The following is a 22,928-nucleotide window of genomic DNA, read 5'->3' as shown; positions in this document are numbered from 1 at the left end:
ACTAAGACCAAGTAATGATATGCATTGATTAGATTAACAGAACAACTATCGAGATTCTAGAATTACAGCATACAAATTAGTCTGCTATTATTCTCTAATCTCACCCCATCCCCAAAAGTCTAGCGTAACTACCGACCATTGATCCGCGCATCACTTGGAAAGTGACCTACACTACTCTGACCTACTGGTGCTAATCTAATCTAACTGACATGATCAGACTGTTCAAGAAACTTACGAACAATATGACATGTTCCTAACAAAACAGCTTTTTGAATTTTGACAATTATTGAATCATTCAAATGCAAAGACTTTAAATTCTGAACTAAGCTATTTGGAACTACACCTACATTAGAGATAACTAGGGGTAGAATTGAAATTTTTTTTTTAATTATTAAACGAGTTTATAATGTGAGGGATTATAGCATGAGTAAAACTTGCACGAACCCCGCATTATAAACCAGTATCATACGCTATTTTATAGTCGACTAGTCTTAAATCAACAGTTAAATCTTTAGATAAAGCGGGGATAAAACTCTGAGAATTAGCAACTTATGACTATAATTATATGAAGGTTTTTAATTTTCTGCCACAATTTGTTGTTACGGTAAAGTCGGATTATAATAAGGCTTAACGTTTTCTGTCTTTAACCTCGAAGTAATAATCACAGTTCATATTCTAGCATAATTGTCGTTTATAACTAGAGCTTCGACTGTACCGTAATTTAACAGTCATTATTGCTCATTAAAAATTACCTTTTTACTTCCTTTGCTTACTTTTTTATTCAACTCATACATCAAATACATATATATTTTTCTATAATGTCAACGCTATAAAATAGAAAAGTGATATTTTTATTAACCGCAATAATATTTTAATATTTCAAAATCGAAATATTCATCGCCGCTGCCACTGTTTTCACGATATTTGTAAGGCCAAACCAAAACAATGTTCTGCGCACTCCCACCAGCTGTACCCTTTCGTGTTGAAAGCCACTCTAGAAAGAAGATGTAACGGGTGAACTGCTAAATTCTGTTTTTTACTAATATACTGTTCTTTTACAATTCACTGCCTCTGATTCTTATCAGAATTCAACATGTTATCCTTGGTTAGTAGAAGAGAAGTTGCTATTACTTTTTTTTTTAATTAATTCATTCAAGGATTGATTGTGCTGAGTTATTGGGTAAAATTTGCTTTCATATTCCACGCTTAAATTCCAGAAGTGATTTGCCTTTTTATGTGACTTTAGCTCGTACAAATATTTTAAGGAAATCTCCTTTAAATACAATGTGTTTACTTTTTAATAAGCACTTTCAGGCTCTGGATATCTTTCACTCAGTTTCATTCAGTTCAAAACGAAGCTAATAACTTTTTATTTTAATAGCAGTTAATTAAATTATGACACCTATTAGTTGTTTCCAATAAATTGAATTTATCTCTTAAATTCTGTTCTGATTATTATTATTATTTTAAGTTGCTTTGTTATTCATTTATACATAAACACACATGCTTTATTCAACCTTCATGGAAAGTGTAGATTGTAGTGTTGGTTTTCTGTTTTTTTTTTGTTAGTCTCTACAATAATATTATATTTATTATTTATTAATTTTGAATAAAATTACTTACTGATCTAGAACACCAAAATACTTCCCGTCGAGTTTATCGTTAGCAACCAGTAAACACCACGTACTCTCTTAGAAACAGGCATGGTAAACAATCAAATAGAGCTCAATCGCACAAAAATAATAATAAAGTATATATTTGCCCAACAGAAATTTCCATTTGTAGGAAATTAATCAAAAAGGTATTTAATGATTAAATTCAAATCATGCTGTCAAAAATGTTAAATCAAAGTGATAAGTCAAAACCTTCTATGATGTACCAACATTTTTTAATCAAAATAATTTTTATTTTTTAAAGCAGAAATTATTTAATTCCAAAAGTGGAAGTAAAAATGAAAGTACAATTCAATTAAGGCTATTTTCACCGCAAAAATTATCTCTGGGTTTTCACCCTAAGAATAGTTTACATGGCGTTTAAAATATAACATAGGAATCCCTATGGCCACTTTTAAAAGGAAACACTGTATAGAAACATATCATGCACTCAACACGAGACTTCCGGTAAAATATAAATGCCCAAAAGGTTTTTACTTTCGGTGAGGGGGGGGGACAAGTTAACGTTAGCACATTATTCAATTCTCGTGAAAAGTTAGTCCGACATAGTTTAGACCTAGCACAAGCTAACACCACGAATCTCATAGATAGCACCATTCTGCAAAAATTTTTTTTTTTAATGGTAAAAATCAGATTAATAGTCTGGAGCTAGCACCTGCTGGATCCATACAAAAATATATGTTTTTATTCATTAAAACCATGTAATAAATGGTTATTTTGGGAAGGGGGAACACTAAGTTAACGCTAGCGGCCCAATATAATGTAAGGATAACGAAAAAGTAGCACCTAATAGTTTAGAACTAGCACCAACTAGCACCATTAATCTTATAGCTAGAACGATTAAACAAACTAAATAAAATATTTGAAAAGCCTAGCAAAAATAACTAGCATGTATTTACAAAGCATAATTCCCAATAGTGGGCGGAAATAAACTATTTTTGAAAATTAATATACTTTGCAATCATCCATTACATATAAAAAAGTCATGTTGCATTGAACAGAGCATTATTACCTACATTACATATTTAGTCAAATTACATCAGTTGCGTTCATTTATTTCCACACTACAATTAGGCCATGATTTAGTGATGTGAGTGTATAATACAGATCGTCTAATACCACGGTTTAAAACCGTATTATACGGTATGTATAAAATGTTTTTATACCACTGGTATAAAATTAAATTTTCAGGTTATGTCAATCGTAATTTTTTTAACTTATTGCGTTAACGTGTTTCGCGCGGGAATGTGCTTATAATACTTAATAATACTGCATGTTCCTCAAATTGGGCAGACCAGCTAAATACAAACAGTATATAAGAGAATCTTTCACAGTAAAACGAAAAATAATCAGCGTTAACGTTGATGAATCTGAATCAAACGAAGACTCAGATACAAAGGTATCTAGAAGAAGCTTTCACACTGCACGTAGTTCATCAATAAAACAATAGTCTCTACTGTTGTTTATTTTTTTTTATGGAGGAGAAAAATGTTTTATTTTCATATTCACATAGGTAGTTTTTTTATAGAGTGGAAAAATGTTTTATTTTCATATTTACATAGTTTATGGTTTGTTTTTTTTTTATAATAACTTCTTCGTGAAGTGTATTGTTTCATTTCTCTACTAATTAATAAATCACCAGATGACATCTACCATAAAGTTAAAAATGAAAAAAATTGGCGCCAAAATTTGAATATAATACCGTATAAAATACTGTATAATAGTTATTTATTTATGTATTAAGGGCATAATCAGGGATATTTTGGCACGAGGAAATGTTTAAATTTTAATTTCCCGAGTGCCACAATCGCCAATTATGCACGTGGTACATATAACGTTTTATTCTATTTAAATTTCTAAACTATTTGACGAAATATTGAGTCTTTCCGGCAAGACTGTGTGAATTGTGCCGATGGGAACTTTGAAGCCGGCCATTCACGTTCTAACGCCGCAGTACGATTGTATTGGATAAAACAGACTGCTGTAAAATTCTGTTGAAAAGCAGCAGTACACATCCAACAGATTTGCTTGATGGCATACACAGACGTTCAAAAACATTTCGATTTCGTCGTATCCAATGTACTGCGGCGTTGGAACTTGAGTGGCGGGCTTTATACATAGCTGGCTATTATTTTGATGTTGTTATGGATACCACGTTGATTATTTTAATTATATAATAATTCGTTTTTCAAAATGCAAATTAAAGAAGCGGAAAACGTTTATTCAAAAGAAAGTTTAGGAGAATTTGAAGTTGGCCAGGTAATGATTTGATAAAATATTATTTTTCCAACTTTAATAAAAATGTTGAATATCGAAGCTTGTTTGAATAATGAATTAATTATTGTAAATGAACAATCAATTGTTGCTTAGCAATTTTTTACAGATTTGTGCGATAAAGGCCAACTTTCGCCCGCATTTGGGTGCTTATAAACAAGATTACAATTCTAAAATAGAAGAAAACGATATTACTATACCATGGTTTTATACCGCAAAAATAATAGTTGTTTATGCAACTAGTGAGTAAAGTGTATCTTTTTTTATGAAAAGGAAAATTTTCCGCACGAGCCGAAGGCAAGTGAGCAAATCCGCCGAGTAAAAAAAAGCCACTTTACTCACGAGTCGCATACAAAATTTTTTTCGCGTTCGTAACAAAACTCAACAGCCACCAACTTCAAAAACTTTTTATTTTGGAACATAGATATTAACTGTAGCCGTATTTGCCGCCTTGACAATTTTTTCGGGGGTGCACGAGAAAGCTTCATCGCTGTCCGATTCCATTGTCCGAGCACACAAATTACCATAACACACCGAGAAAATTAATACAAACCACTTGTGTTGATGAATTATCATAGCAACGGCAGGCTTCTATGGTTTACTTGAAATGACACGTTACGACACTTTTTTTCACTCAAATGCGTGAAAAAATGACACGCTATGACACTTTTTTCCACGCTTCTAGTGCGATTAAATAAACGTATGCTTTATAAACAAAAATTAATAAAAAATGTTACACTTTTTTTAACGAACGTTAAAAAATAGTTATTTATGTAACTAGTGAGTAAAGTGTATGACGAAACAAATCTTATATGCGGATGACATTACTCTCAATTCGACTGACATCATATAGAGAGCGGATTTCTAGGTTTAATGCTTTTTGTGAAAAATGTAAGCACTTTAAAACTGTTTTATATCTGTAACTATGATACAATTTGGAGTCATTTGACACATTTTTTTTATGCTTATTTGCTTTTATTTCAATTTTATACATATTAAAACTTATATGCTTATTTAATGCTTTTTTCGACGAATATGAGTTTTAATGCATATTTTGTTCAAATGCCGGCCTTGTCGGGATGACAAATACTTGTTAGTTAGGCGTATCGTATCGTATGCATTTTACCTGGACTTGACCGTTGAAGTACACTTACTCAAGACCCTTTCTACGAATAGGTTCCGGTCGTTTGGGTAATAAAATTTTATTATAGGATTGGAAAAATACTCCATAGATTTTATGACTTTAAATCCTTACTTCCGTTGATAATGAATTAAAGCTTTTAACCAGATGTTCTTTTTCGGCATTTTGCGGCAAGACCGTTGAAGATTTTCTAGAAAAAAGGATTATTGTACCCAACTACCTACCTTAAAATTTTTCGAATGGAAACTTTTAAGTAAATGAACCGTTATTTCACAACCATCAGTCTATTGCATCTGTCGTAGTGCAGTGTTATACGTGGTTCTTCCTTGTTACATGTTGAGTTCTTTTTGGTAATATTACTAATATTTTAAAAGAATGCCGAAAGTAAAATCGACGCCGGATGAGTGGATAAGGGATTTTCCAGAATTAAAATTAGAAAACAACAAAATATTCTGCAGGGCTTGTGTGAAAACCGTAAGCCCACTAATTTTTTTTTAGCTGTTTTCCTTTGTTAATCCTGTATATGTACGTTGTTTTAGATTCAAAGTGATAAAAAATATAACGTGACGCATGTCAGAACGACTCTTCATGTAGAAAGGAAGAAAATGTTTGAAGTTTCTAAAATTAAACAGCAGACCATACATGAATCTGTTGCATCTACTTCCACAAAAGATGAGCAATTTCAGTTTAATTTCGATTTATGTAAAATGATGATCCAGTCCAATATACCTTTAAAAAAATTGGAGAAAGGCCCTCTTCAAGAATTCCTTGAAAAACACTGCAATCGACATATCCCGGTTGAAAGTACTCTCCGAACAAATTATGTAGGCCCAGTGTTTCAGCAAGTTTACAACGAAATTAAACATCGCATTGGAGATAATTATTTATGGTTCGCTATCGATGAAACAACCGATAGTTGTGGAAGATACCTGGCAAGTTTAATTGTTGGAATCTTAAATGAAAATTTCCCTAGTCGAGAGTATGTAGTAAGTTTGAAAATGTTAGATAAAACAAATGGCAATACAATTACCAGATTTGTAAATGACAGTCTTACGTCACTATTTTTGCCAAACGCCGTACCGGCGAATAAAATTTTATTGATGATCTCGGATGCAGCTCGTTATATGTTGAAAGCAGGGAACAATCTAAAAATATTGTACCCCAATTTAATTCACTCTACTTGCATTGCCCACGGTTTAAACAAAGTGGCTGAAGGAATACGTTTGCAGTTTCCTACTGTTAATAAATTAGTGGCAAATGGTAAAAAGATTTTTGTTAAAGCACCACTAAGATTGCATCATTTTAAGGAAAAATTTCCAAACATACCATTGCCCCCAGAGCCGATTATAACGAGGTGGGGAACATGGTTACAGGCCACATTTTATTATGACAAATATATCAAAGAATTTGAGGAGGTAGTTACGGAGTTTAACGAAGATTCTTCTCAATCGATTAAAGATTGCATAAATATTTTGGAAAACAAAGATTTGCGACAAGATCTAGCTTTCCTAAGAAGCAATTATCAATTCGTATGTGAGGTAATAGAAAAGTTAGAAAAACCCAACATGTTGTTGGTAGATGCCATAAACTTAGTGAAAGAATTTAAACAACAAGCAAACGCAGTAAGGGGTGATATTGGTACTAGAGTATCCCAAAAACTTGACGAAGTGTTAAATAAAAATGCAGGTTTCGGTGTTCTTTCCGACGTTGCTCGTGTTTTGCAAGGCCAGAAGGTGGAAAATTTGGAGTTAGATTCAACATTAGTTGCAAAATTCAAATTTGCGCCAACAACGAGTGTGGATGTTGAACGCACATTCTGCAATTTTAAACACACTTTAAATGATCGGCGAGAAAATTTTACAGTGGACAACTTGGAACATATTACAATCATAAATTGTTTTAAAGAAAACTGAAATACGTGTGTAAAACATAAAGTCTAAGTGTTCTTTGATTCGTAATATGATTATGTTTTTAATGCTTTTTTGCTTAAAATAAAACTTTTCTAATGAAAGTGTTATGCTTATTTAATGCTTTTTTGCTTAAAATAAAACTTTTTTATTGAAAATGTTGTGCTTATTTAAGCGCTTATTCTTAATTTTTTTGTGCTTATAAATCCGCTCTCTATAAATAAATTTAGTTCGGCTTTTTTTTATTTTTGGAGCATATGCAACTGCATATCTCTGCATATATTAAGAAAGTTACTGCATATTTGCATAAATTTGGTGCATATCATATGATCATATTTCTCAAAATTTTGCTGCATATTTTCCGCTCTCTGGTTATCACTACTAGAAATAAAAAACCGGTTTTTAAATTCACAACACGTTGGCTGTACCCTATGTATCTTAGCTGTACCATTTTCCAATTCCGAATCACTAAAAACGCGGTTTTCACTATCTCATCAATAGAGCCAGGCGATCGAAATTTAAACGCTGCGAATTGTCCTCTACTCCGGTAGACCAGTGGCTTGCAGCCGACGTTACGTGTCGCGAAGAAAATTACGCGAAAAATCATGTTAACGGCATGTCAGTTGATGATTTTAAAATCCATATTCACGAAATAAGAGTAATAATAATTCTAATAATGTTCAGGTGCCCGTCTCGTTGACAATATAGCTATTAAGATAACTAGGGCCCGGTTGTATAAAGCCTTTGTTAACTTTAACAAATTGTTAAACCAATGATAAATTCGTTTGCTAATGTCAAGTGTTGTATAAAGCAGTTGACAATCAGTTAACAGCGTGTTAACTAACAATATGTCAAACCTGTGTTAACTCAGGATTTGGGTTGTATAAAGCTACCGTCAAAGTTAACATCATGTCAAACCTTAGTTAACTTTCTGTCAGCTAATTAGTCATCCGTCATCAATTAAGTTGCGATTTTGTGTTTGCTTGAAGTTTTAAGGACAAGGTTTCTGATAGGTTTTGAGGTAAAATAAACGTAATTCAGTAGTAATATGTTGTATTTAGCATAATTGTTCATGCAAATCAATAGAAGATGTCGACATCTACTTTGTCTTCATTGAGTGACGAAAGCGATGAAGAAGGGAGACTGCAAGCAGCAAGAATACGCCGTCCAAGACGCTTTTTCGTTCGTAAGGATCCTTTTGAACTATATGATGATATGGATTTCAAGGAAAGGTATAGGATCAACAAAAACACATTCAACGAGTTGCTCAATCTGATTGGTCATCACCTGGAACCTGCAACAAAAAGAAATCACTCTATTTCTGCAAAATTGCAACTCCTTGTTACCTTACGATTTCTGGCAAATGCATCATTTCAACAAGTGCTCGGGGACAATATTGGCATTCATAAATCTTCAACCAGTAGAATCATTACCAGACTAAGTAATGTTATAGCAGCTTTAAAACCTCGTTACATTAAGATGCCAGTAACTGGCCAAGAAAGACGTTCAGTTAAGTCTGGATTTCACAACATTCGTGGGTTTCCGAAAGTAATAGGTGCTCTCGATTGCACTCACGTCAAAATACTCTCTCCAGGAGGTGAGCAAGCCGAACGATTTCGGAACCGCAAAGGGTACTTCTCAATCAATGTTCAGGGAGTTTGTGATTCAGAATTAAAAATCATAAACATTATTGCTCGTTGGCCTGGTTCCGTTCACGACAGCACCATTTTCAATGACTCACCCCTGTGTGCTGATTTAGCTTCGGGCGTATACGGAACAGACTTTGTATTAGGTGATAATGGCTACCCATGTTGCAGTTATTTACTGACACCACTGCTGAATCCAAGAAACCGTATGGAGAGAGCATACAATGCGGCTCACAAGGCCAGTAGAAATTGTATTGAGAGGTGTTTTGGAGTGCTGAAACGACGTTTTCCTTGTTTGTCTAGAGGATTAAATATGAAACTTCAATCAACTCTCCACATTATTGTCGCTTGTGCAGTGCTACATAACATTTGCATTCTAGAAAAGGACGCATTTTTTGAAGGTGAAGATCAAGATGTTGATGAAGATTCAGAATTGCACATTTTTAATAACGAAAACACAGCAGTTCGAGTGGCCCTAATTAATTCAGTTTTTGCAGACCTTTAAATTATTGTTTAATGTATGTTAAAATTGTGTTAAAGAAAAGCCAATATGAATGAAAAATTATTTTTATTTTGCATTTAAATTTTCCAACTCTTTACGTTTAATTTTTAAATCTAAAACATGCAGCTGCCGTTTGGATTTTAGTTCGAAGCAAGCTATTTGATATTTTTTTTTGAAGTATAATTCCTTGTAATTGACATTTTTGTTTCTCGTTGTTCTAATCCTGGTACGGCGCGATGTTGTGGCTCTTATCTCAGGCACAGGCTGAGTAACTGGTACATCTCCAGGATCCAAATCAGGAGTCGGTGCCCGAAGTTGAGTACCAGAACACCCAGGAATATCTGTAGGTACTGCAATAATAAATGCGTTGATCTTAAAGGTATTAAACACTTTGGAGACTAAAATATGCTGTTACCATCGTGAAAATAGTTCGCAGCATCATCGAAAAAATTTGGTAAAGGTTGCACTTGGTCTTCTATTATAGCTAAAATTTGAGCGCCTGTTTCATACAACTGCGGCTTATAATTGCCTCCACCGGTTCTATTAAGTTCGCGCCTGCCCTCCTCATCAACCACCTTTGCCTTTAAATATTGTTCTTTCTGTTAACAATAAGTAAATTCGTAGTATGGTCTTTTGATAATAATTTAGTTTTTACATGTTCCTCCGCGACATCTTTTCGTGTTTTCCTTTTCAAATTAGCGTATAGCAATTTCAAATGCTTTACGCTCCTGCTCACTTCAGTCTCTGCATTAAACTCATGTGTTATATTGTCCCACGCTCTGTTTTTCTTCTCATTAATAACAGATGACGTGCCTTTATTTTCAATAGTAGCTTTATACCTTAATCAGGGAAAGAGGAGTGGATATAGCAGACATGTAAAACCGAACGAGGTTATACTTACCTTTCAACTATATTCAAAAATGTAATTTTTTCCCTAGCAGAAAAATTAGGGGTTCTTTTTGTTAAATCTTGCATTTTATCTTCTCAAAACGGCAATACCACACAAAGCAAGTTACAAATTGAAGCGACATTTTGGAGGGAAACGTCAACGCGGGAACTCGTACCAACGTAAATTGCTAAACGATAAAATTTCTAGCATTCGAACGTGATCCCATGTTAACTCGTTGTCAAAGGTTTGTCAGTTAACTAGCGTGCGCAAATTATTTATAAAACGATGTCACAAATAATCCAATGTTAACAATCGGTTAAAGTTGACAGAGTGTTAGCTGACATGCAACTTGACATGCTTTTATACAACCGGGCCTAAGTATTTTATAGGTGCTTTAAAGGACGCGGTCCCAGTTTAAATCCGAGCGACCGAAGGGAGCGAGGTTTTAATGGGACCGAGTCCTTTCAACTATAAAACACCGTGTTATCTTCAATATTTTTTCTAACACTGAAGCTTATTTGATCCGAAATCGTCTGTTATTAATATTTTATCGGGAGATTTTTAGTGAGGCAAAATGTTTCTTGAGGCAGCCGTGGGTAGTAGTCATGGTAATAGTATCAACAAATTTTGAAAAAAAATTTTGTTCGTCAAAATGTGTGAACGCCTTTCAATCGGAATATTAGAAAAAACCAATGAATTACGCACCAAATTATTACCCGCAAAATCAAAAAACGCTTATGAGAAGGTGTACGTGGCTTTTAATCAGTGGACGTCAGAAAAAGGTGTAAAAGAAGTGACGGAAGACGTTATTCGGACTTTCCTTGATGCAAGCGTAAGTACCAGTTTTAGGCTGGGTTTATGCTCATCTATCATATATCACCTATACATTTAGCATTTTTAAATTTTTTAAACAGTAGTAGCGACGATTCCAATGTAAAGGTCAGCAACCAGATTAGATGTACAAAGCTGGATTCCGCCTTCGAAAGTAGCAGAGACAACCAACATCAACAACAAGAATTCACCCTTCAAGAGTAATGAAAATTTATATTTTAATAATTGTAGTTTTGTATTCAATAAATAAATGTTACGAAAAATGAAGCAGCGTACTTTAAATAGTATAAAGGACGTTACCATTGACGACGTACTTTATAAAGAACAGTGGATTTATAGATACCTTTGTGGTCGAGCTTAGATGAATCTTAGAAACGATTTAAAATGTCAGTGTTAGAAAATAGTATATTATTAGCCAAGGTTGCAGAGCCAAGCATTCTAGACCGAGCGCAAATTAGAACCCGAGACGCGCAGCGTCGAGGGCTCTGAAGCGCGAGGTCTAGAAGTGGCTTTGCAACCGTGGTTAATATACTATTTTTTTCACTAGTAGAAACCATAAGACAATAAACTGAAAAAATAAACGTTCAATTTTTTGACGCAACATGATTTTGTTTTGATTTCTAATCAAACTTAATCTAAATCTTCAACACAAAGAAAACCGTTTACACTTGTCGCTGAGTTAATCATTTTATGTTCTACCGTCTACCAACTACCATGCGTATACTCAAGTAATGTTTGTAGCACACATTTGTTCATTTTTTAAGAAATATTCACATCAAACATTGCGTACATAACCTCAATTTTTCTTTTTGAACCGGTGCGGTGGTCGCAAAAGTTGAATTTGCTACATCTAAATGAGTCGACATTTGCATGCTTGATGGCTGCTAGTGAAAAAAAACTATTTGTGTGAATTGTCAAAAATAATCAACAACTGGAAAGCAAGAAGCGAGCAAGGCAAGGCTGTAGCGATCGGCACTGCTGGCCGCTAGTGGGGGTATAGCTATTTATGCCATAAGATAGGAAAAGTGACATTTTTCCACATTCTAGAGATGCTAGACTAGCTAAAAAAACTCTTCATTATAAATTTAATTGAATGATAAAGTATCAAGTCCCTTTTAATGCAATAAATTTGTTGTCATGGAAAATACACACAAACAACGCAACATTTTGCAATTTTTCAACGATTGAAGTATTTTGGGTATTTCTTGAGGTAAAAATGTTGGAAGATGATGTTGCATCAGTATCTTTTGATGTTGAAGAGTCACCCACACTGGCACGCAATTCACTATTGCCCGAGAAATCAAAGAAAAAATATAAAAAGGCGTACAAGGAGTTTGAGAACTGGTGTTTGATATTGTTTTGTTTTATTTTTCCGCTCTAGTTAGGAAAAATTTCACTTTTCCAAACCCAAATGAATGTGGAAAACTAGAACAATTAACAACCGAATTTTACAAAATAAATTTCGACCGCGCAGCTCAACTCATTAATTATTATTATTAGTGATTGAAAAAAAGTCAAACACTAAGGTTGTACAGTTGTTTAAGATATCGAGAAGGGCACGTGTAGTCACCAGAGTTAATAACCGGTGTGAAGACAGCGACGATTTACCAGCAACCATTTTAGTTCGAACCGTAATTTCATTCAGGCGGCACATACCTAGAAATACTAATAGGGCAACCCTGTAATTCGCTTGTCAGTGTTTGTGCCACGATGAAATTCAGAGTGGGAGATATTTAGAATTTATAACGAATTATGGTTTGAAAAAAATTTAAAATTTTAAGGAATGAGGGTGTATTCAGACATACCATATAGGGCACCCCTATAATTCGCTTATCAATGCTTGTGCCACGATGAAATTCAGAGTAGGAGATCTTTAGAATTTATAACGAATTATGATTTGAAAAAAATTTCAAATTTTAGGGGATGATGGTGTGCACGGACATACCATATAGGACACCCCTGTAATTCGCTTATCAGTGTTTGTGGTACGATGAAATTCAGTGTGGGAGATCTTTAGAATTTATGATGAATTATGTTTTGAAAAAAAATTCAAATTTTAGGGGATGAGGGTGTGCACGAGCATACCATATAAGACACACCTGTAATTCGCTTATTAGTGTTTGTGCCACGATGAAATTCAGTGTGGGAGATCTTTAGAATTTATAACGAATTATGGTTCGAAAAAAATTTAAAATTTTAGTGGATGAGGGTGCGCACGGACGTACCATATAGAGCTTATTAGTGTTTGTACCACGGTGAAATTCATTATGGGAGATCTTTCGAATTTATGATGAATTATGGTTTGAGAAAAATTTTACATTTTAGGGGATGAGGGTGTGCACGGGCATACAATATAGGACACCCCGGTAATACCTTTATCAGTGTTCTTTTTCTATAATCCCACGATATAGACAGTAGTCACTCATATTGTCGGAAATTTTAATCATTTGTAGGAACAACCGTTCCCACAAAATCAGGTGTTCTACCTGAGCGCATTCATAATCATTGTAAAAACTAAATACTTCCTATCTTTCGTCTACCTGCCCTACGCTCCTACATACTTTCTCTTCTCGCTTCTAGAATTTTCTTTTAATGGACCTTTTGGTCTTTTATAAGTGACGACCACTCCAAAGGAGTTATTTTTGCAAAGTTGTTTATTGGTTACCAGTAGACAGCGGATTTTATGAAATTTGCAAATCCGTTATTTTTTGCATATAAGTCTTGATATTTAATATGTGAACGAATCATGCTAATTAAAAATGAATACAGTTATAAAAAAATTGCATATTTGCATATATTGGCCTTCTGCTGCATATTTCACGGAATGGGTGCATATTTTGCATTTTTATCAATTTTTGTGCTAAATTCTATCGGCATTTATCTACAAAGACGAAATTTTATGAATCATATTGCAAATATTGTCCTGAGCTTCAAATAACTAGGAAAGGTTTGGGTTTTATGGTAGATTGGAGACACCATTGGGTGTTAAGCCATCCTTCCAGGTAAATTCGCGCCTTAATTACTTTTGGAAATACCGTTCGTTCCCAATATTTTTGTTCGTTAAGTGTATTTATGGTATGTTTAGTGGTGGTCGAAGGAACGTTATACTATTATTTTTCATCGTGAGTTTGTATTGAAAGCATTTAAAGGGATACAGGTGTATCGATATGCCGAAGATAACTCAAATTAATTTATGGATTAAACCTTTTCCTGAACTTATTCTGTGGACGTAGTACGCAGTTTTTCTATATACAAATACCTATACTTTAGAATAGTACGTAACGGAAAAACTTTTTGTTAGAATATTTGGAAACATTTTTAAAAATAAATTGTTACCAAAATAATAATTAAATAGTGGATTACTACTATTTTTTAATTTGTTCTCTTTAGATTTATTTTTTGGTATAAGAATATTATCTTTAAAAACGTGATTTATGTGTTAGTGAGATGTAATTAAACACTTTGCAATGTGATTTATGTATTTTTTTGTAATAAAACGTAAGCTCGGGAAACTTGTTTTTGTAATTTATAAATAAATTTAGTTCGCTTATTAAGCTTTTTTTTAATTTTTGAAGCATATGCAACTGCATATCTCGGCATATATTAAGAAAGTTACTGCATATTTGCATAAATTTGGTGCATATCATACGATCATATTTCTCAAAATTTTGCTGCATATTTTCCGCTCTCTAGTTACCAGTCTATTTGGAGCATCGTAAAAGTATTTGTATTTCCACCAAATTGGGCTTAATTAACTTTAATATGACGATTTTTAGTGCTTTTTGCTACTATTAACAAATTTAAACCATGAAACTATAAAACTGGACAAAGACATCATTGTTCTGACTCATATATATCTTTATTGTAATTCCTCTAGGATAAATAATCACAGATTCTCCATTTCTTCCCTTTTATTTAGAAACGGTCACTATATAAAACTAATGAAACTGACAGATAATTTGCATAAAGTGACACATATGACCATACGTTGCACAAGGGAAACTATAAAGGACTTCACCTTTATGCCACGGATCTATAAGGGTCTTTTACGTTTTAGAGAATAGGAATATATTTATGTAAAGGACAATCCTTTTACCAAAGTGCCGTTATACTTTACAGAATTCGGCCCTTAATACACAAATAGCTATTTACACATATATACTTATAACATCTGTTATATATTTTTATTCAATGTGTAATATTATGATGAGGCCAATGATCAACATTAAATTTAAAAAATGGAGTAGTCATTACATGCAGGGCCGGTTGCATAAGCGCAAATCAAATTTAATCTCTGATTAACTCCATAGTAACGATTGTTATTATCACAGTTACAATTGTTCTTAGTCAGAGATTAAATTTTAAAAAATTAATAAAACACTAATCAAATTTAATCTTTGATTAAGAACAATGGTAACTATGTTAGTAACAATGGTTACTATGGAGTTAATGATATACTAAATTTGATTTGCGCTTATGCAACCGGTCCGGAATGTTTAAATGAGGATGATTAAGTAATAAGTTTGTTGTACATATATTTTTTATTATTTTTTATAATTTCTCTTAAATTTGAATTTTTTTCTTGATTGCGGGTTAGATTCTTGCATGTATATACTTTCAAAAGTACCGCCAAATATGTTAGCATAATTCGGATTGGTTCCAATACATGCCTGGAGCATGATCAGATCACGCATAATCATGATTATTCGATAGTTGGTTGATACAATGGCGTCTAAGGTACAACACGTGTAACACAAAGCGGGAAAATAATGTTACAGTTCTACGTGGATCAAGACAATTATTTTAATCCTCTGGATTTCGTTTGTCTTTTCTAACAGTGAAGTTTGTGTCCTGTGTGTGAAATTGGGATTATAAAAGTGAGTCCAAATTGGAAAACATGCCTAGTAATAACAGGAAGTATTGCAAAAAGTATCGTTATCTGAGAAAAATTGTTAAAGTTAACGATGCGAGTACTGCTAGTGATACTACAATACCTACGAGGACATGTGTCGCAGAGAATGTAAATGCAATAAATAAAGCTATTAATAATGCGGATAAAAACACTGATGTTAGTAATAAAAGTCATGTTTTTGAAGAATGCATGGAACTTGCTCAGGCTGAGTTAATAACAACTTTACGTGCAGCTGCATTAGGTAACAACAATCAATTAAAAACATTAAAAACTTTCTTAAAGGAATGGGCGTTGACAAGTAAAATAAATTTATCCCAGATGAACGGTTTACTAAAAGGCCTTATTTAATAGTAATAATGTGTTTTAATTATAAAACTTGTTTTTTTAATTCTCATATAGTATACAAATGTTATTACCTTCGACGTTATTAATTTTGTTAACTATAATTGCTTACGTAGTGTAGCAAAAGACATTGTCCTCGCTGTATATGTATGTACATGCAAATATGGGTTTTATCCATCAATCATCGAAATGATTTTTAATCCACATCAGAAATTTATGGAGGTTTTCTGTTGCACTCTTGAATTTTGCAGTATGTAGGATCTTATTGTTTGGTATGATAATACTGTAGATTTTGTGCCTTCGGAATAGGCAAATGCAGACTGTACGGAATATAAATATCCAGAAGGTATTCCAGATCACAAAATTCGAAAATTGATTTATGAGTGTACAAGTATAGACCACAATTTTACATGGTGTCGTGCACGGTTGAAAAAAAAATCAATTGAAGACTTAAAAAAGGCTCGTGAACTGTGTGCTAAAGCAGAACATACATCAAATATCGAAAGCGACAGTGACGAAAGCCCAAACGAAAACAATATGAACAGAAAAAGAAAAAAGTCCTAAAAGATTACTGAAGAAGGGAATTGTTCAAAACATAGGAAGATGATTAACGATAGTGATGACTCATCTGAAGATGATAAATGTCTTAAGGAGAAATATATATTCAAAGTTCCTGCGCTTCCCCCATTAAATAACATTCGGTTCACCCGAATTGACCGCTGTTAAACGAACAGGTATGTATTTATATATTTTGTATCAGCTGTAACTTATAATTTTGAATCATTGTTTTAGAAGGATTATCTACTTCCCTATCACCAAAAAATACGGATACAAGCTTCGCAAGTACAAGCACTGTAACTATCAATGATAGTGATCGTGAGAATTGTAATACACTACTGGTTAATCAAATAAGAGCAATACATTAATATTTTTTCTAGCTTCACCGTTGTCGACTTCAATTACGAGTGCTGCATACCACAGCTTGAAGTTTGAATTGAAAGAAATTGTGAAACGGCTAGACAGAATTAAAAATCACATGCTTTTGAAAGTAAATTCATCCACGGAAATGATAAATTCTCTTATTCACCTGTTGCCAGCTAATTCATCTCAAGAGTTAATGGAAATAAACAATCAAGTCATTGAATGTGACGCCAAAAAACTTGAACTGGTAAGGATGGAATTTGTTGTTCATTTTTCATTTAGATATTTTTTTCTGTTTATCAGATACAGATGTGTTCGCTCTTAGGTGGAGACACAATTCGTAAAATAGTTTTCCTCATCATGAGTAAAATGTTTTCTAAGAACCTCGCATGTGAATACGCTGGCCAAGGTAAAAAGAAGAAAACAGCATTTTGCGATATAAAGGCATTATATTATGTTGTCATGGGTATGTAAATTTAAAAATGTGGTAGCTCAGTGGTTTATTGATATATATAAAATAATACAGTTCAAAAGTATGTGTATGGGTTCTCGAAGTGGCGGCAACCTCGGCGGGGATGATGGCGGCTCTTGGGACTCGAAGCGTCGTAGGGGATGACGGCAGCGGTGACACAGGGTACCTGGACAGTGAGACCCTGGAGATGACGTCGTCGAAGCGGCGCAGGGGACCGTAAAACAGTGCAGCCCTGGTGATGATCTCGGAGCGGCGCAGAGATGGTGGAGTTCCATCTGTGCGGTGATCACCAGAAGGGGACCGAGACAGTGCAGCCATTAAGGTGGAGATGGTGGAATTCCATTTGTGCGGTGATCACCAGAAAGGGACCGAGACAGTGCAACCCTTAAGGTGGAGATGGTGGACAGTGATGTGCGCTGCCATCTGTGCGGTGATCACCAAAAGGGCGAGGGTGGCTAGGGTGGGGTTGATATTGGCGCTGCCGACGACAGCGCCCTCGAGAGGGTACTAGCGGAGCGCTTTGGAAGCTTCGCTACAAAAAGAAATTATTTGGGGAAATATACATTTATGTTTTAGCTTCCACCCGAAGAAGGCATACAAACGCAACTGATGAAGATATTAAAAAAACATTAGCTTATTTTTAGCTTCAGCACTACAACGATTTCCAAATAATATAATTATTTAATGGCCCGTTTCGATCACTAAGAATTTTATTGTTTTTTTATTTTATTTTTATATATATGAAAGTAAAAACTCATCATTTTCAAATTTCTCAAGGTAAGAGAATTTTTAATGCAATAGTTACGATGAATATATGTTTCGTTTTCAGTTGCCAAAAATACTCAGATGAATTTAAAATTGTTTAACTTATTATAAACACAAAATTTTAAGTACAGTCTTAACAAAGGTAAGAGTTGTAACTGTAATGATTAGAAAAATAAATGTGTGCTTTTAGCTTCTTGATTGCGGCTAAAGAACATACCCTGAAGAAATATGTTGATTTTCAAATTGCAGCTGATCAGTGGTTTTCAAAAATACAAGTTCTGTTGTTGTCAACGTACTTATTAATTTAAAATGTACGTTTTTAAATATATAAATATATTTTAGTTTTAACGTTTTATCCATATATATCCCCAATCTTAAAAAAAATATATTGGTATTGCATAGTATTAATAACATTGACCTAATATAGTTTTATAATATTTATTAAAAATTTAAACATCTGTCGAAAATATGTTCTATAAATATTATGTTTTACATATTTCATAAATATTGTGATGGTACCAGGGACGGATCATAAACCGTTAGTTACAATTTTTAATCCAAATAAGAGTATACCAGCGTTTTCACCTAATAGATTGCGACGTTGAGCAGTTATTTTGTCGAGTTATATATATGATATATAATATGTTGCCTCAAATAAAAATGTCGCGGATGATTTGTCGAGATTACCTTGTTCAAATCCGTTAATGGAAGAAACGGAGAAGGACCTAGAGATCAATTATTTTAATTTTTTTGCAAACAATTCAGAATTTAAGGTGGATTTTAAAGAGATACAACGATGTACAGGGAAGGACGAAATATTAGTTAGGGTGATAATTAAAATTAAGGAAGGTTGGCCAAAGCAGTGTGTTGATCCAGATTTAAAAAACTGTTTTTGTAAAAGATGGGAATTGACAATTTCAGATGATTGCGTATAACCATGCAATCGTTGTTACAACAGTATTAAGAAATAAATTGTTAAATGATTTGCATAGATTCTGGAAACGGTCAAAATGAAGAATTTTGCACGACATTTTCTCTGGTGGCCTAATTTAGATAAGAGTATTGAGTCATTAACTAAAGCATGTGAAGCGTGTTCTTTACATTTTAATAATCCGCCTAAAGTAGAATTAAATTCTTGGGAATATCCAAAACTACCGTGGGGTAGGTTACATTTAGATTTCTGTGGTCCAATCAAGGGTAAATATTTTTTATTAGCATTAGATTCACGTACAAAATGGTTGGAAGTGTTTGAAATAGCTTCAATAAATGCAAAACTACAATTAAGTGTCTAAGACATTTATTCGCTAGGTTTGGGTTATGTAGGTTAATCGTATCTAACAACGGGCGAGCGTTTATTTCGGCAGAGTTCACTGAATTTTTAGACATAAACTACATCAAATATCTCACCATTAGTCCTTACCACCCTTCTTCAAATGGAGCAGCTGAGAATTCTGTGCAAACTGTCAAAAATGCCTTGAAGAGTCGGTTTCTGTTTGACTATAGAAATGTACCGCACAGTACCACTGGGGTAAGTTCCGCATTTTTGATGTCTAATAGAAATTTGCGAACGATATTTCAAGTGCTTTTACCGCCAGATAAAGGTAGCGATAAAGTGATGAGTAGAGTTAGAAATGTGCAAGCTAGACAAAAAAGGTATTATCAGGGTAAAGCTAAAGTTAAATTCTATGGTTAAGAAATTGTATTGTTTAAGTACTTTAGTAACAGGCAAAGTTGAAGTAAGGGTAGCATAATTAAGCAGATAAGATCTTGTCTATATTTAATTGAAGTCTGCGATACTGGAAAGAGGTGCAAACGGCATGCAGATCAAATTAGAAAATTTCACACTGAATTTTTGCTAGTTAGGCCACATATCGAAACTTCAACCCCAAATGTTCCAGTAGTTGATAAGCAAATCACAGAGGACAATGAAAATAGCGATTTAGAACAAACGAATGTAACTCAGGAAATTGCAGAGGAGTCTGGTACTATATTATCGGAAAGGATTTTTGAAGTGCCTGTACCGGATTCGCCTGCAAGGACCCTGAAGAGGAGAAGCCAGCTTAGGCAACCTCAACGGTTTGTTTAAGGGGGAAGGTGTGTGAGGTATGCAACTCACAATGTTAATTGTTAGTGATGTGTAGGTTAAGTGGGGAGTAGAACTTGTGTTGGGGGAAAGAGAGAAACTTCTCTCGCTCTCTCTCGTATGGCGGTCAGGCATGGATGGACGCCGCAACAGTTTTGTATAGAATAATGGTTGAGTTGAATAAACTGTATACAGTGGATCTTTTTTAAAAGTGGCCATAGGGATTCCCATGTTAAATTTTATACCCCATGGTGACTTATGTTTGAGTAAAGATTCAGCGTTGAAATTTTTACTGAATGTAATTTGGGTAATCTTTTTTCGATTTTATTAAAAATGATGCTTTAAATTCCGCAGTGCACAATTAAAGAAAAGGTGGAAATGGTCACGGATGGATATATTAAAGGCGTATCGACAATAGTGAAATTGCGCAAAATTTTGCTGCAGCATCCCTACATCGTCCCATACCCGGCAAGAGCACAATTTAAAAACTTTATGACAGATTTATAAATATGTTTTCTCGATCGTGGATATCAAAAACGCAATTTTAGTGAAATTATCTTCTATTTTCTTCATTTATGTTTGAATTTCATCATTCTGTTTCTTCTAAAACTGCACTAAAGGTATTCAATGATAAAATTAACATTGTGCTGTTAAAAATGACAAGTTAACATGATAAGTCAAAACCTTTTATGATGTACCAAATTTTTTTAATCAAAATAATTTTTATTTTTTAAAGCGTAAAGTAACAAGTTACTGCGAAAAGTGATAGTAGAAGTTAAAGTAGAACCCTAAAGCTATTTTCACGGCAAAAATCATCTCCGGGTTTCCACCCTAACAAAAGTTAACAATGGGTCTAAATTTTAACATGGGAATTTTAAAAAATATGCACTGTATAGGGGATACCAGTGTTTTAATCCCAAGACATCACAGTTTTTAATATGCGAACATTTAACATTCGTAGGTGCAATCTCAGATGATTGTTGTAGGTGCAATAGTATAGACAATTCTTTTTTATTAGCCAGATTATCATTCTTGGTACCCACTACTACTAGTAGTAAAAACATTTTCAGAATTCTGCTTTCTGCTTCAACAACGAATTTGGCTAAAACTCATCCACTGAAACGTATGATGGTCGCAGCAAATGAATATTCCAGGCAAAGCACGGTATCACTATTCCAGACTAGTAAGTTTCGGTTTCGTAACCAGGTTGCAAGTTATTATGGAAGAATTTGATTATTATTATTTATTCATTTAAATCATCATTTATACTTATTTAAAAATGTAATAACTTCGATTTTATTATTGTAAACTTACTTTTTGTTAATAGGTGTTTTCCGGCTTTTAACTCTGCGCTGTCAATTTATGTAAATTAAACACGCATACGCGGCGAAGTCATTAATTTTCTCTTAAAAAATAATAAAAACCAAAAATATGTTGCATTTGTATTCTTTGACAAAATGATGATTAATAATGATGATTGGGTTAATGAAAGTAAATATTCATATATTATCAATTGTTGTTTATTATAAAATATACTTTCTTATTTATTTATCATATAGAAATATTATAATCAATAATAATAATAATAATATCAACTAAAGAAACAAGTAATTCTTTACAAATGCTAGAGCAGTATTTATAACTTATTCGATTTAAAATACAAATTACTGTTCAATCATAGCGTTATCGCCTTCGGTATGTTTATCCCTATCATTTAATACAGTTATTAGTGGCCTATGGTGACTAAAATAAGTGATATAAATATCAGTTCTTAAATGAGCAATAAAGCGTGTGAAAACGGTATTAATTGTTGTACCTAATTTAGTCGTTGGAATAGTCAAACGAACACATTTTATTAAATAGTTTATTTTTAGGTATTCATATAAAGGACATTATTTGTTAATTTCTATGTTAGAAAGCTTATTACCAAATTCTCTAATCAAAGTATTTACGGATATATAGCTACAAAAAAAATCAACATTACTTACTTAAATTTGTCGTGACTTTTCAGTTTCTGGTGGTTCACTTTTACTACTATCCATTGTCACAATAATGGTATCGTGAAAATTAGGCTACGTCAAACTCGGTACGGCTCGTAGGGGATGGGAATTCATTGCAGTTACGGACTACACTTCGTTTATTTAAGAATAAAATTACGTTGCTTCCTTGCACTCTGCTGTTAATTCCCGTTCTCATTTAATTAGTTGTTTTACTAATTACGTTTTCGTTAATTTTATTTATGGAATAAGTGACGATTAAATTTAGTGATTATTATCCGTTATTGAGTCCCAGCGATCCAGTGCGTCATGATTACATTTGTGGCGGCACAGTAATAGCTGGGTAAGCGAAGTAAAGATCAGCGGCTCTGTAACCAAGTGGTGAAGACCTGGCAAACCGAATATGTGCGGTCCGATTCCGCACCGGAGCAGCAAACATTTTTTCTTTGCTTACCTACATTGGTGACCACCGACGTATTTGGCTTCGCTTACCTACACATTCACACCAGTTTATCACTCTCTCTCCCTCAGACTCAGTTCAGACTGGTGTCGGTGTCGGGTGTCGGTACTGAA

General features: G+C 33.7%; 2 protein-coding genes across 10 annotated transcripts in view; one reads left to right on the top strand and one right to left on the bottom strand.

Annotated features, from left to right (window-relative positions):
- Dscam2 (Down syndrome cell adhesion molecule 2) overlaps window positions 1-22,928 on the top strand; it is a 956,598-nt gene that overhangs the window by 538,400 nt on the left and 395,270 nt on the right. Inside the window, exons 20-26 of one of the 9 annotated variants that reach the window (XR_010281598.1) lie at window positions 16,473-16,851; window positions 16,910-17,002; window positions 17,056-17,285; window positions 17,342-17,504; window positions 17,565-18,287; window positions 18,340-18,417; window positions 18,466-18,556. The exons of the other annotated variants lie outside the window; for them this stretch is intronic. The gene's annotated coding sequence lies outside the window, so the exon portion shown is untranslated. Of the gene's footprint in view, window positions 1-16,472; window positions 16,852-16,909; window positions 17,003-17,055; window positions 17,286-17,341; window positions 17,505-17,564; window positions 18,288-18,339; window positions 18,418-18,465; window positions 18,557-22,928 lie in introns of those variants that run through there. 9 annotated transcript variants of the gene reach the window in all.
- Window positions 9,193-10,526, bottom strand: LOC135135558 (myb/SANT-like DNA-binding domain-containing protein 3). Its single transcript, XM_064064658.1, has 4 exons — window positions 10,045-10,526; window positions 9,799-9,982; window positions 9,559-9,742; window positions 9,193-9,493 (listed from the first exon to the last, which is right to left on the bottom strand). Exons 1-4 carry the CDS (start codon window positions 10,116-10,118, stop codon window positions 9,210-9,212), a joined length of 726 nt encoding a protein of 241 aa, XP_063920728.1. The 5' UTR covers window positions 10,119-10,526; the 3' UTR covers window positions 9,193-9,209.

This window comes from Zophobas morio, unplaced genomic scaffold (assembly GCF_036711695.1).
Source record: "Zophobas morio isolate AGI-343-1 ecotype UQ-CSIRO unplaced genomic scaffold, CSIRO_AGI_Zmor_V1 ptg000024l, whole genome shotgun sequence".
NCBI lineage: Eukaryota > Metazoa > Arthropoda > Insecta > Coleoptera > Tenebrionidae > Zophobas > Zophobas morio.
The sequence above is the reverse complement of the archived record's forward strand: the minus strand, read 5'-3'. Positions and strand labels throughout refer to the sequence as shown.

Coding starts and splice junctions, on each gene's coding strand:
- LOC135135558 (XM_064064658.1), bottom strand. CDS start 10,118: ATGCAAGATTTAACAAAAAGAACCCCTAATTTTTCTGCTAGGGAAAAA. Junction 9,983..10,044: donor TTTTTGAATATAGTTGAAAG/GTAAGTATAACC, acceptor TCCCTGATTAAG/GTATAAAGCTACTATTGAAA. Junction 9,494..9,558: donor TGCGAACTATTTTCACGATG/GTAACAGCATAT, acceptor TTATTATTGCAG/TACCTACAGATATTCCTGGG.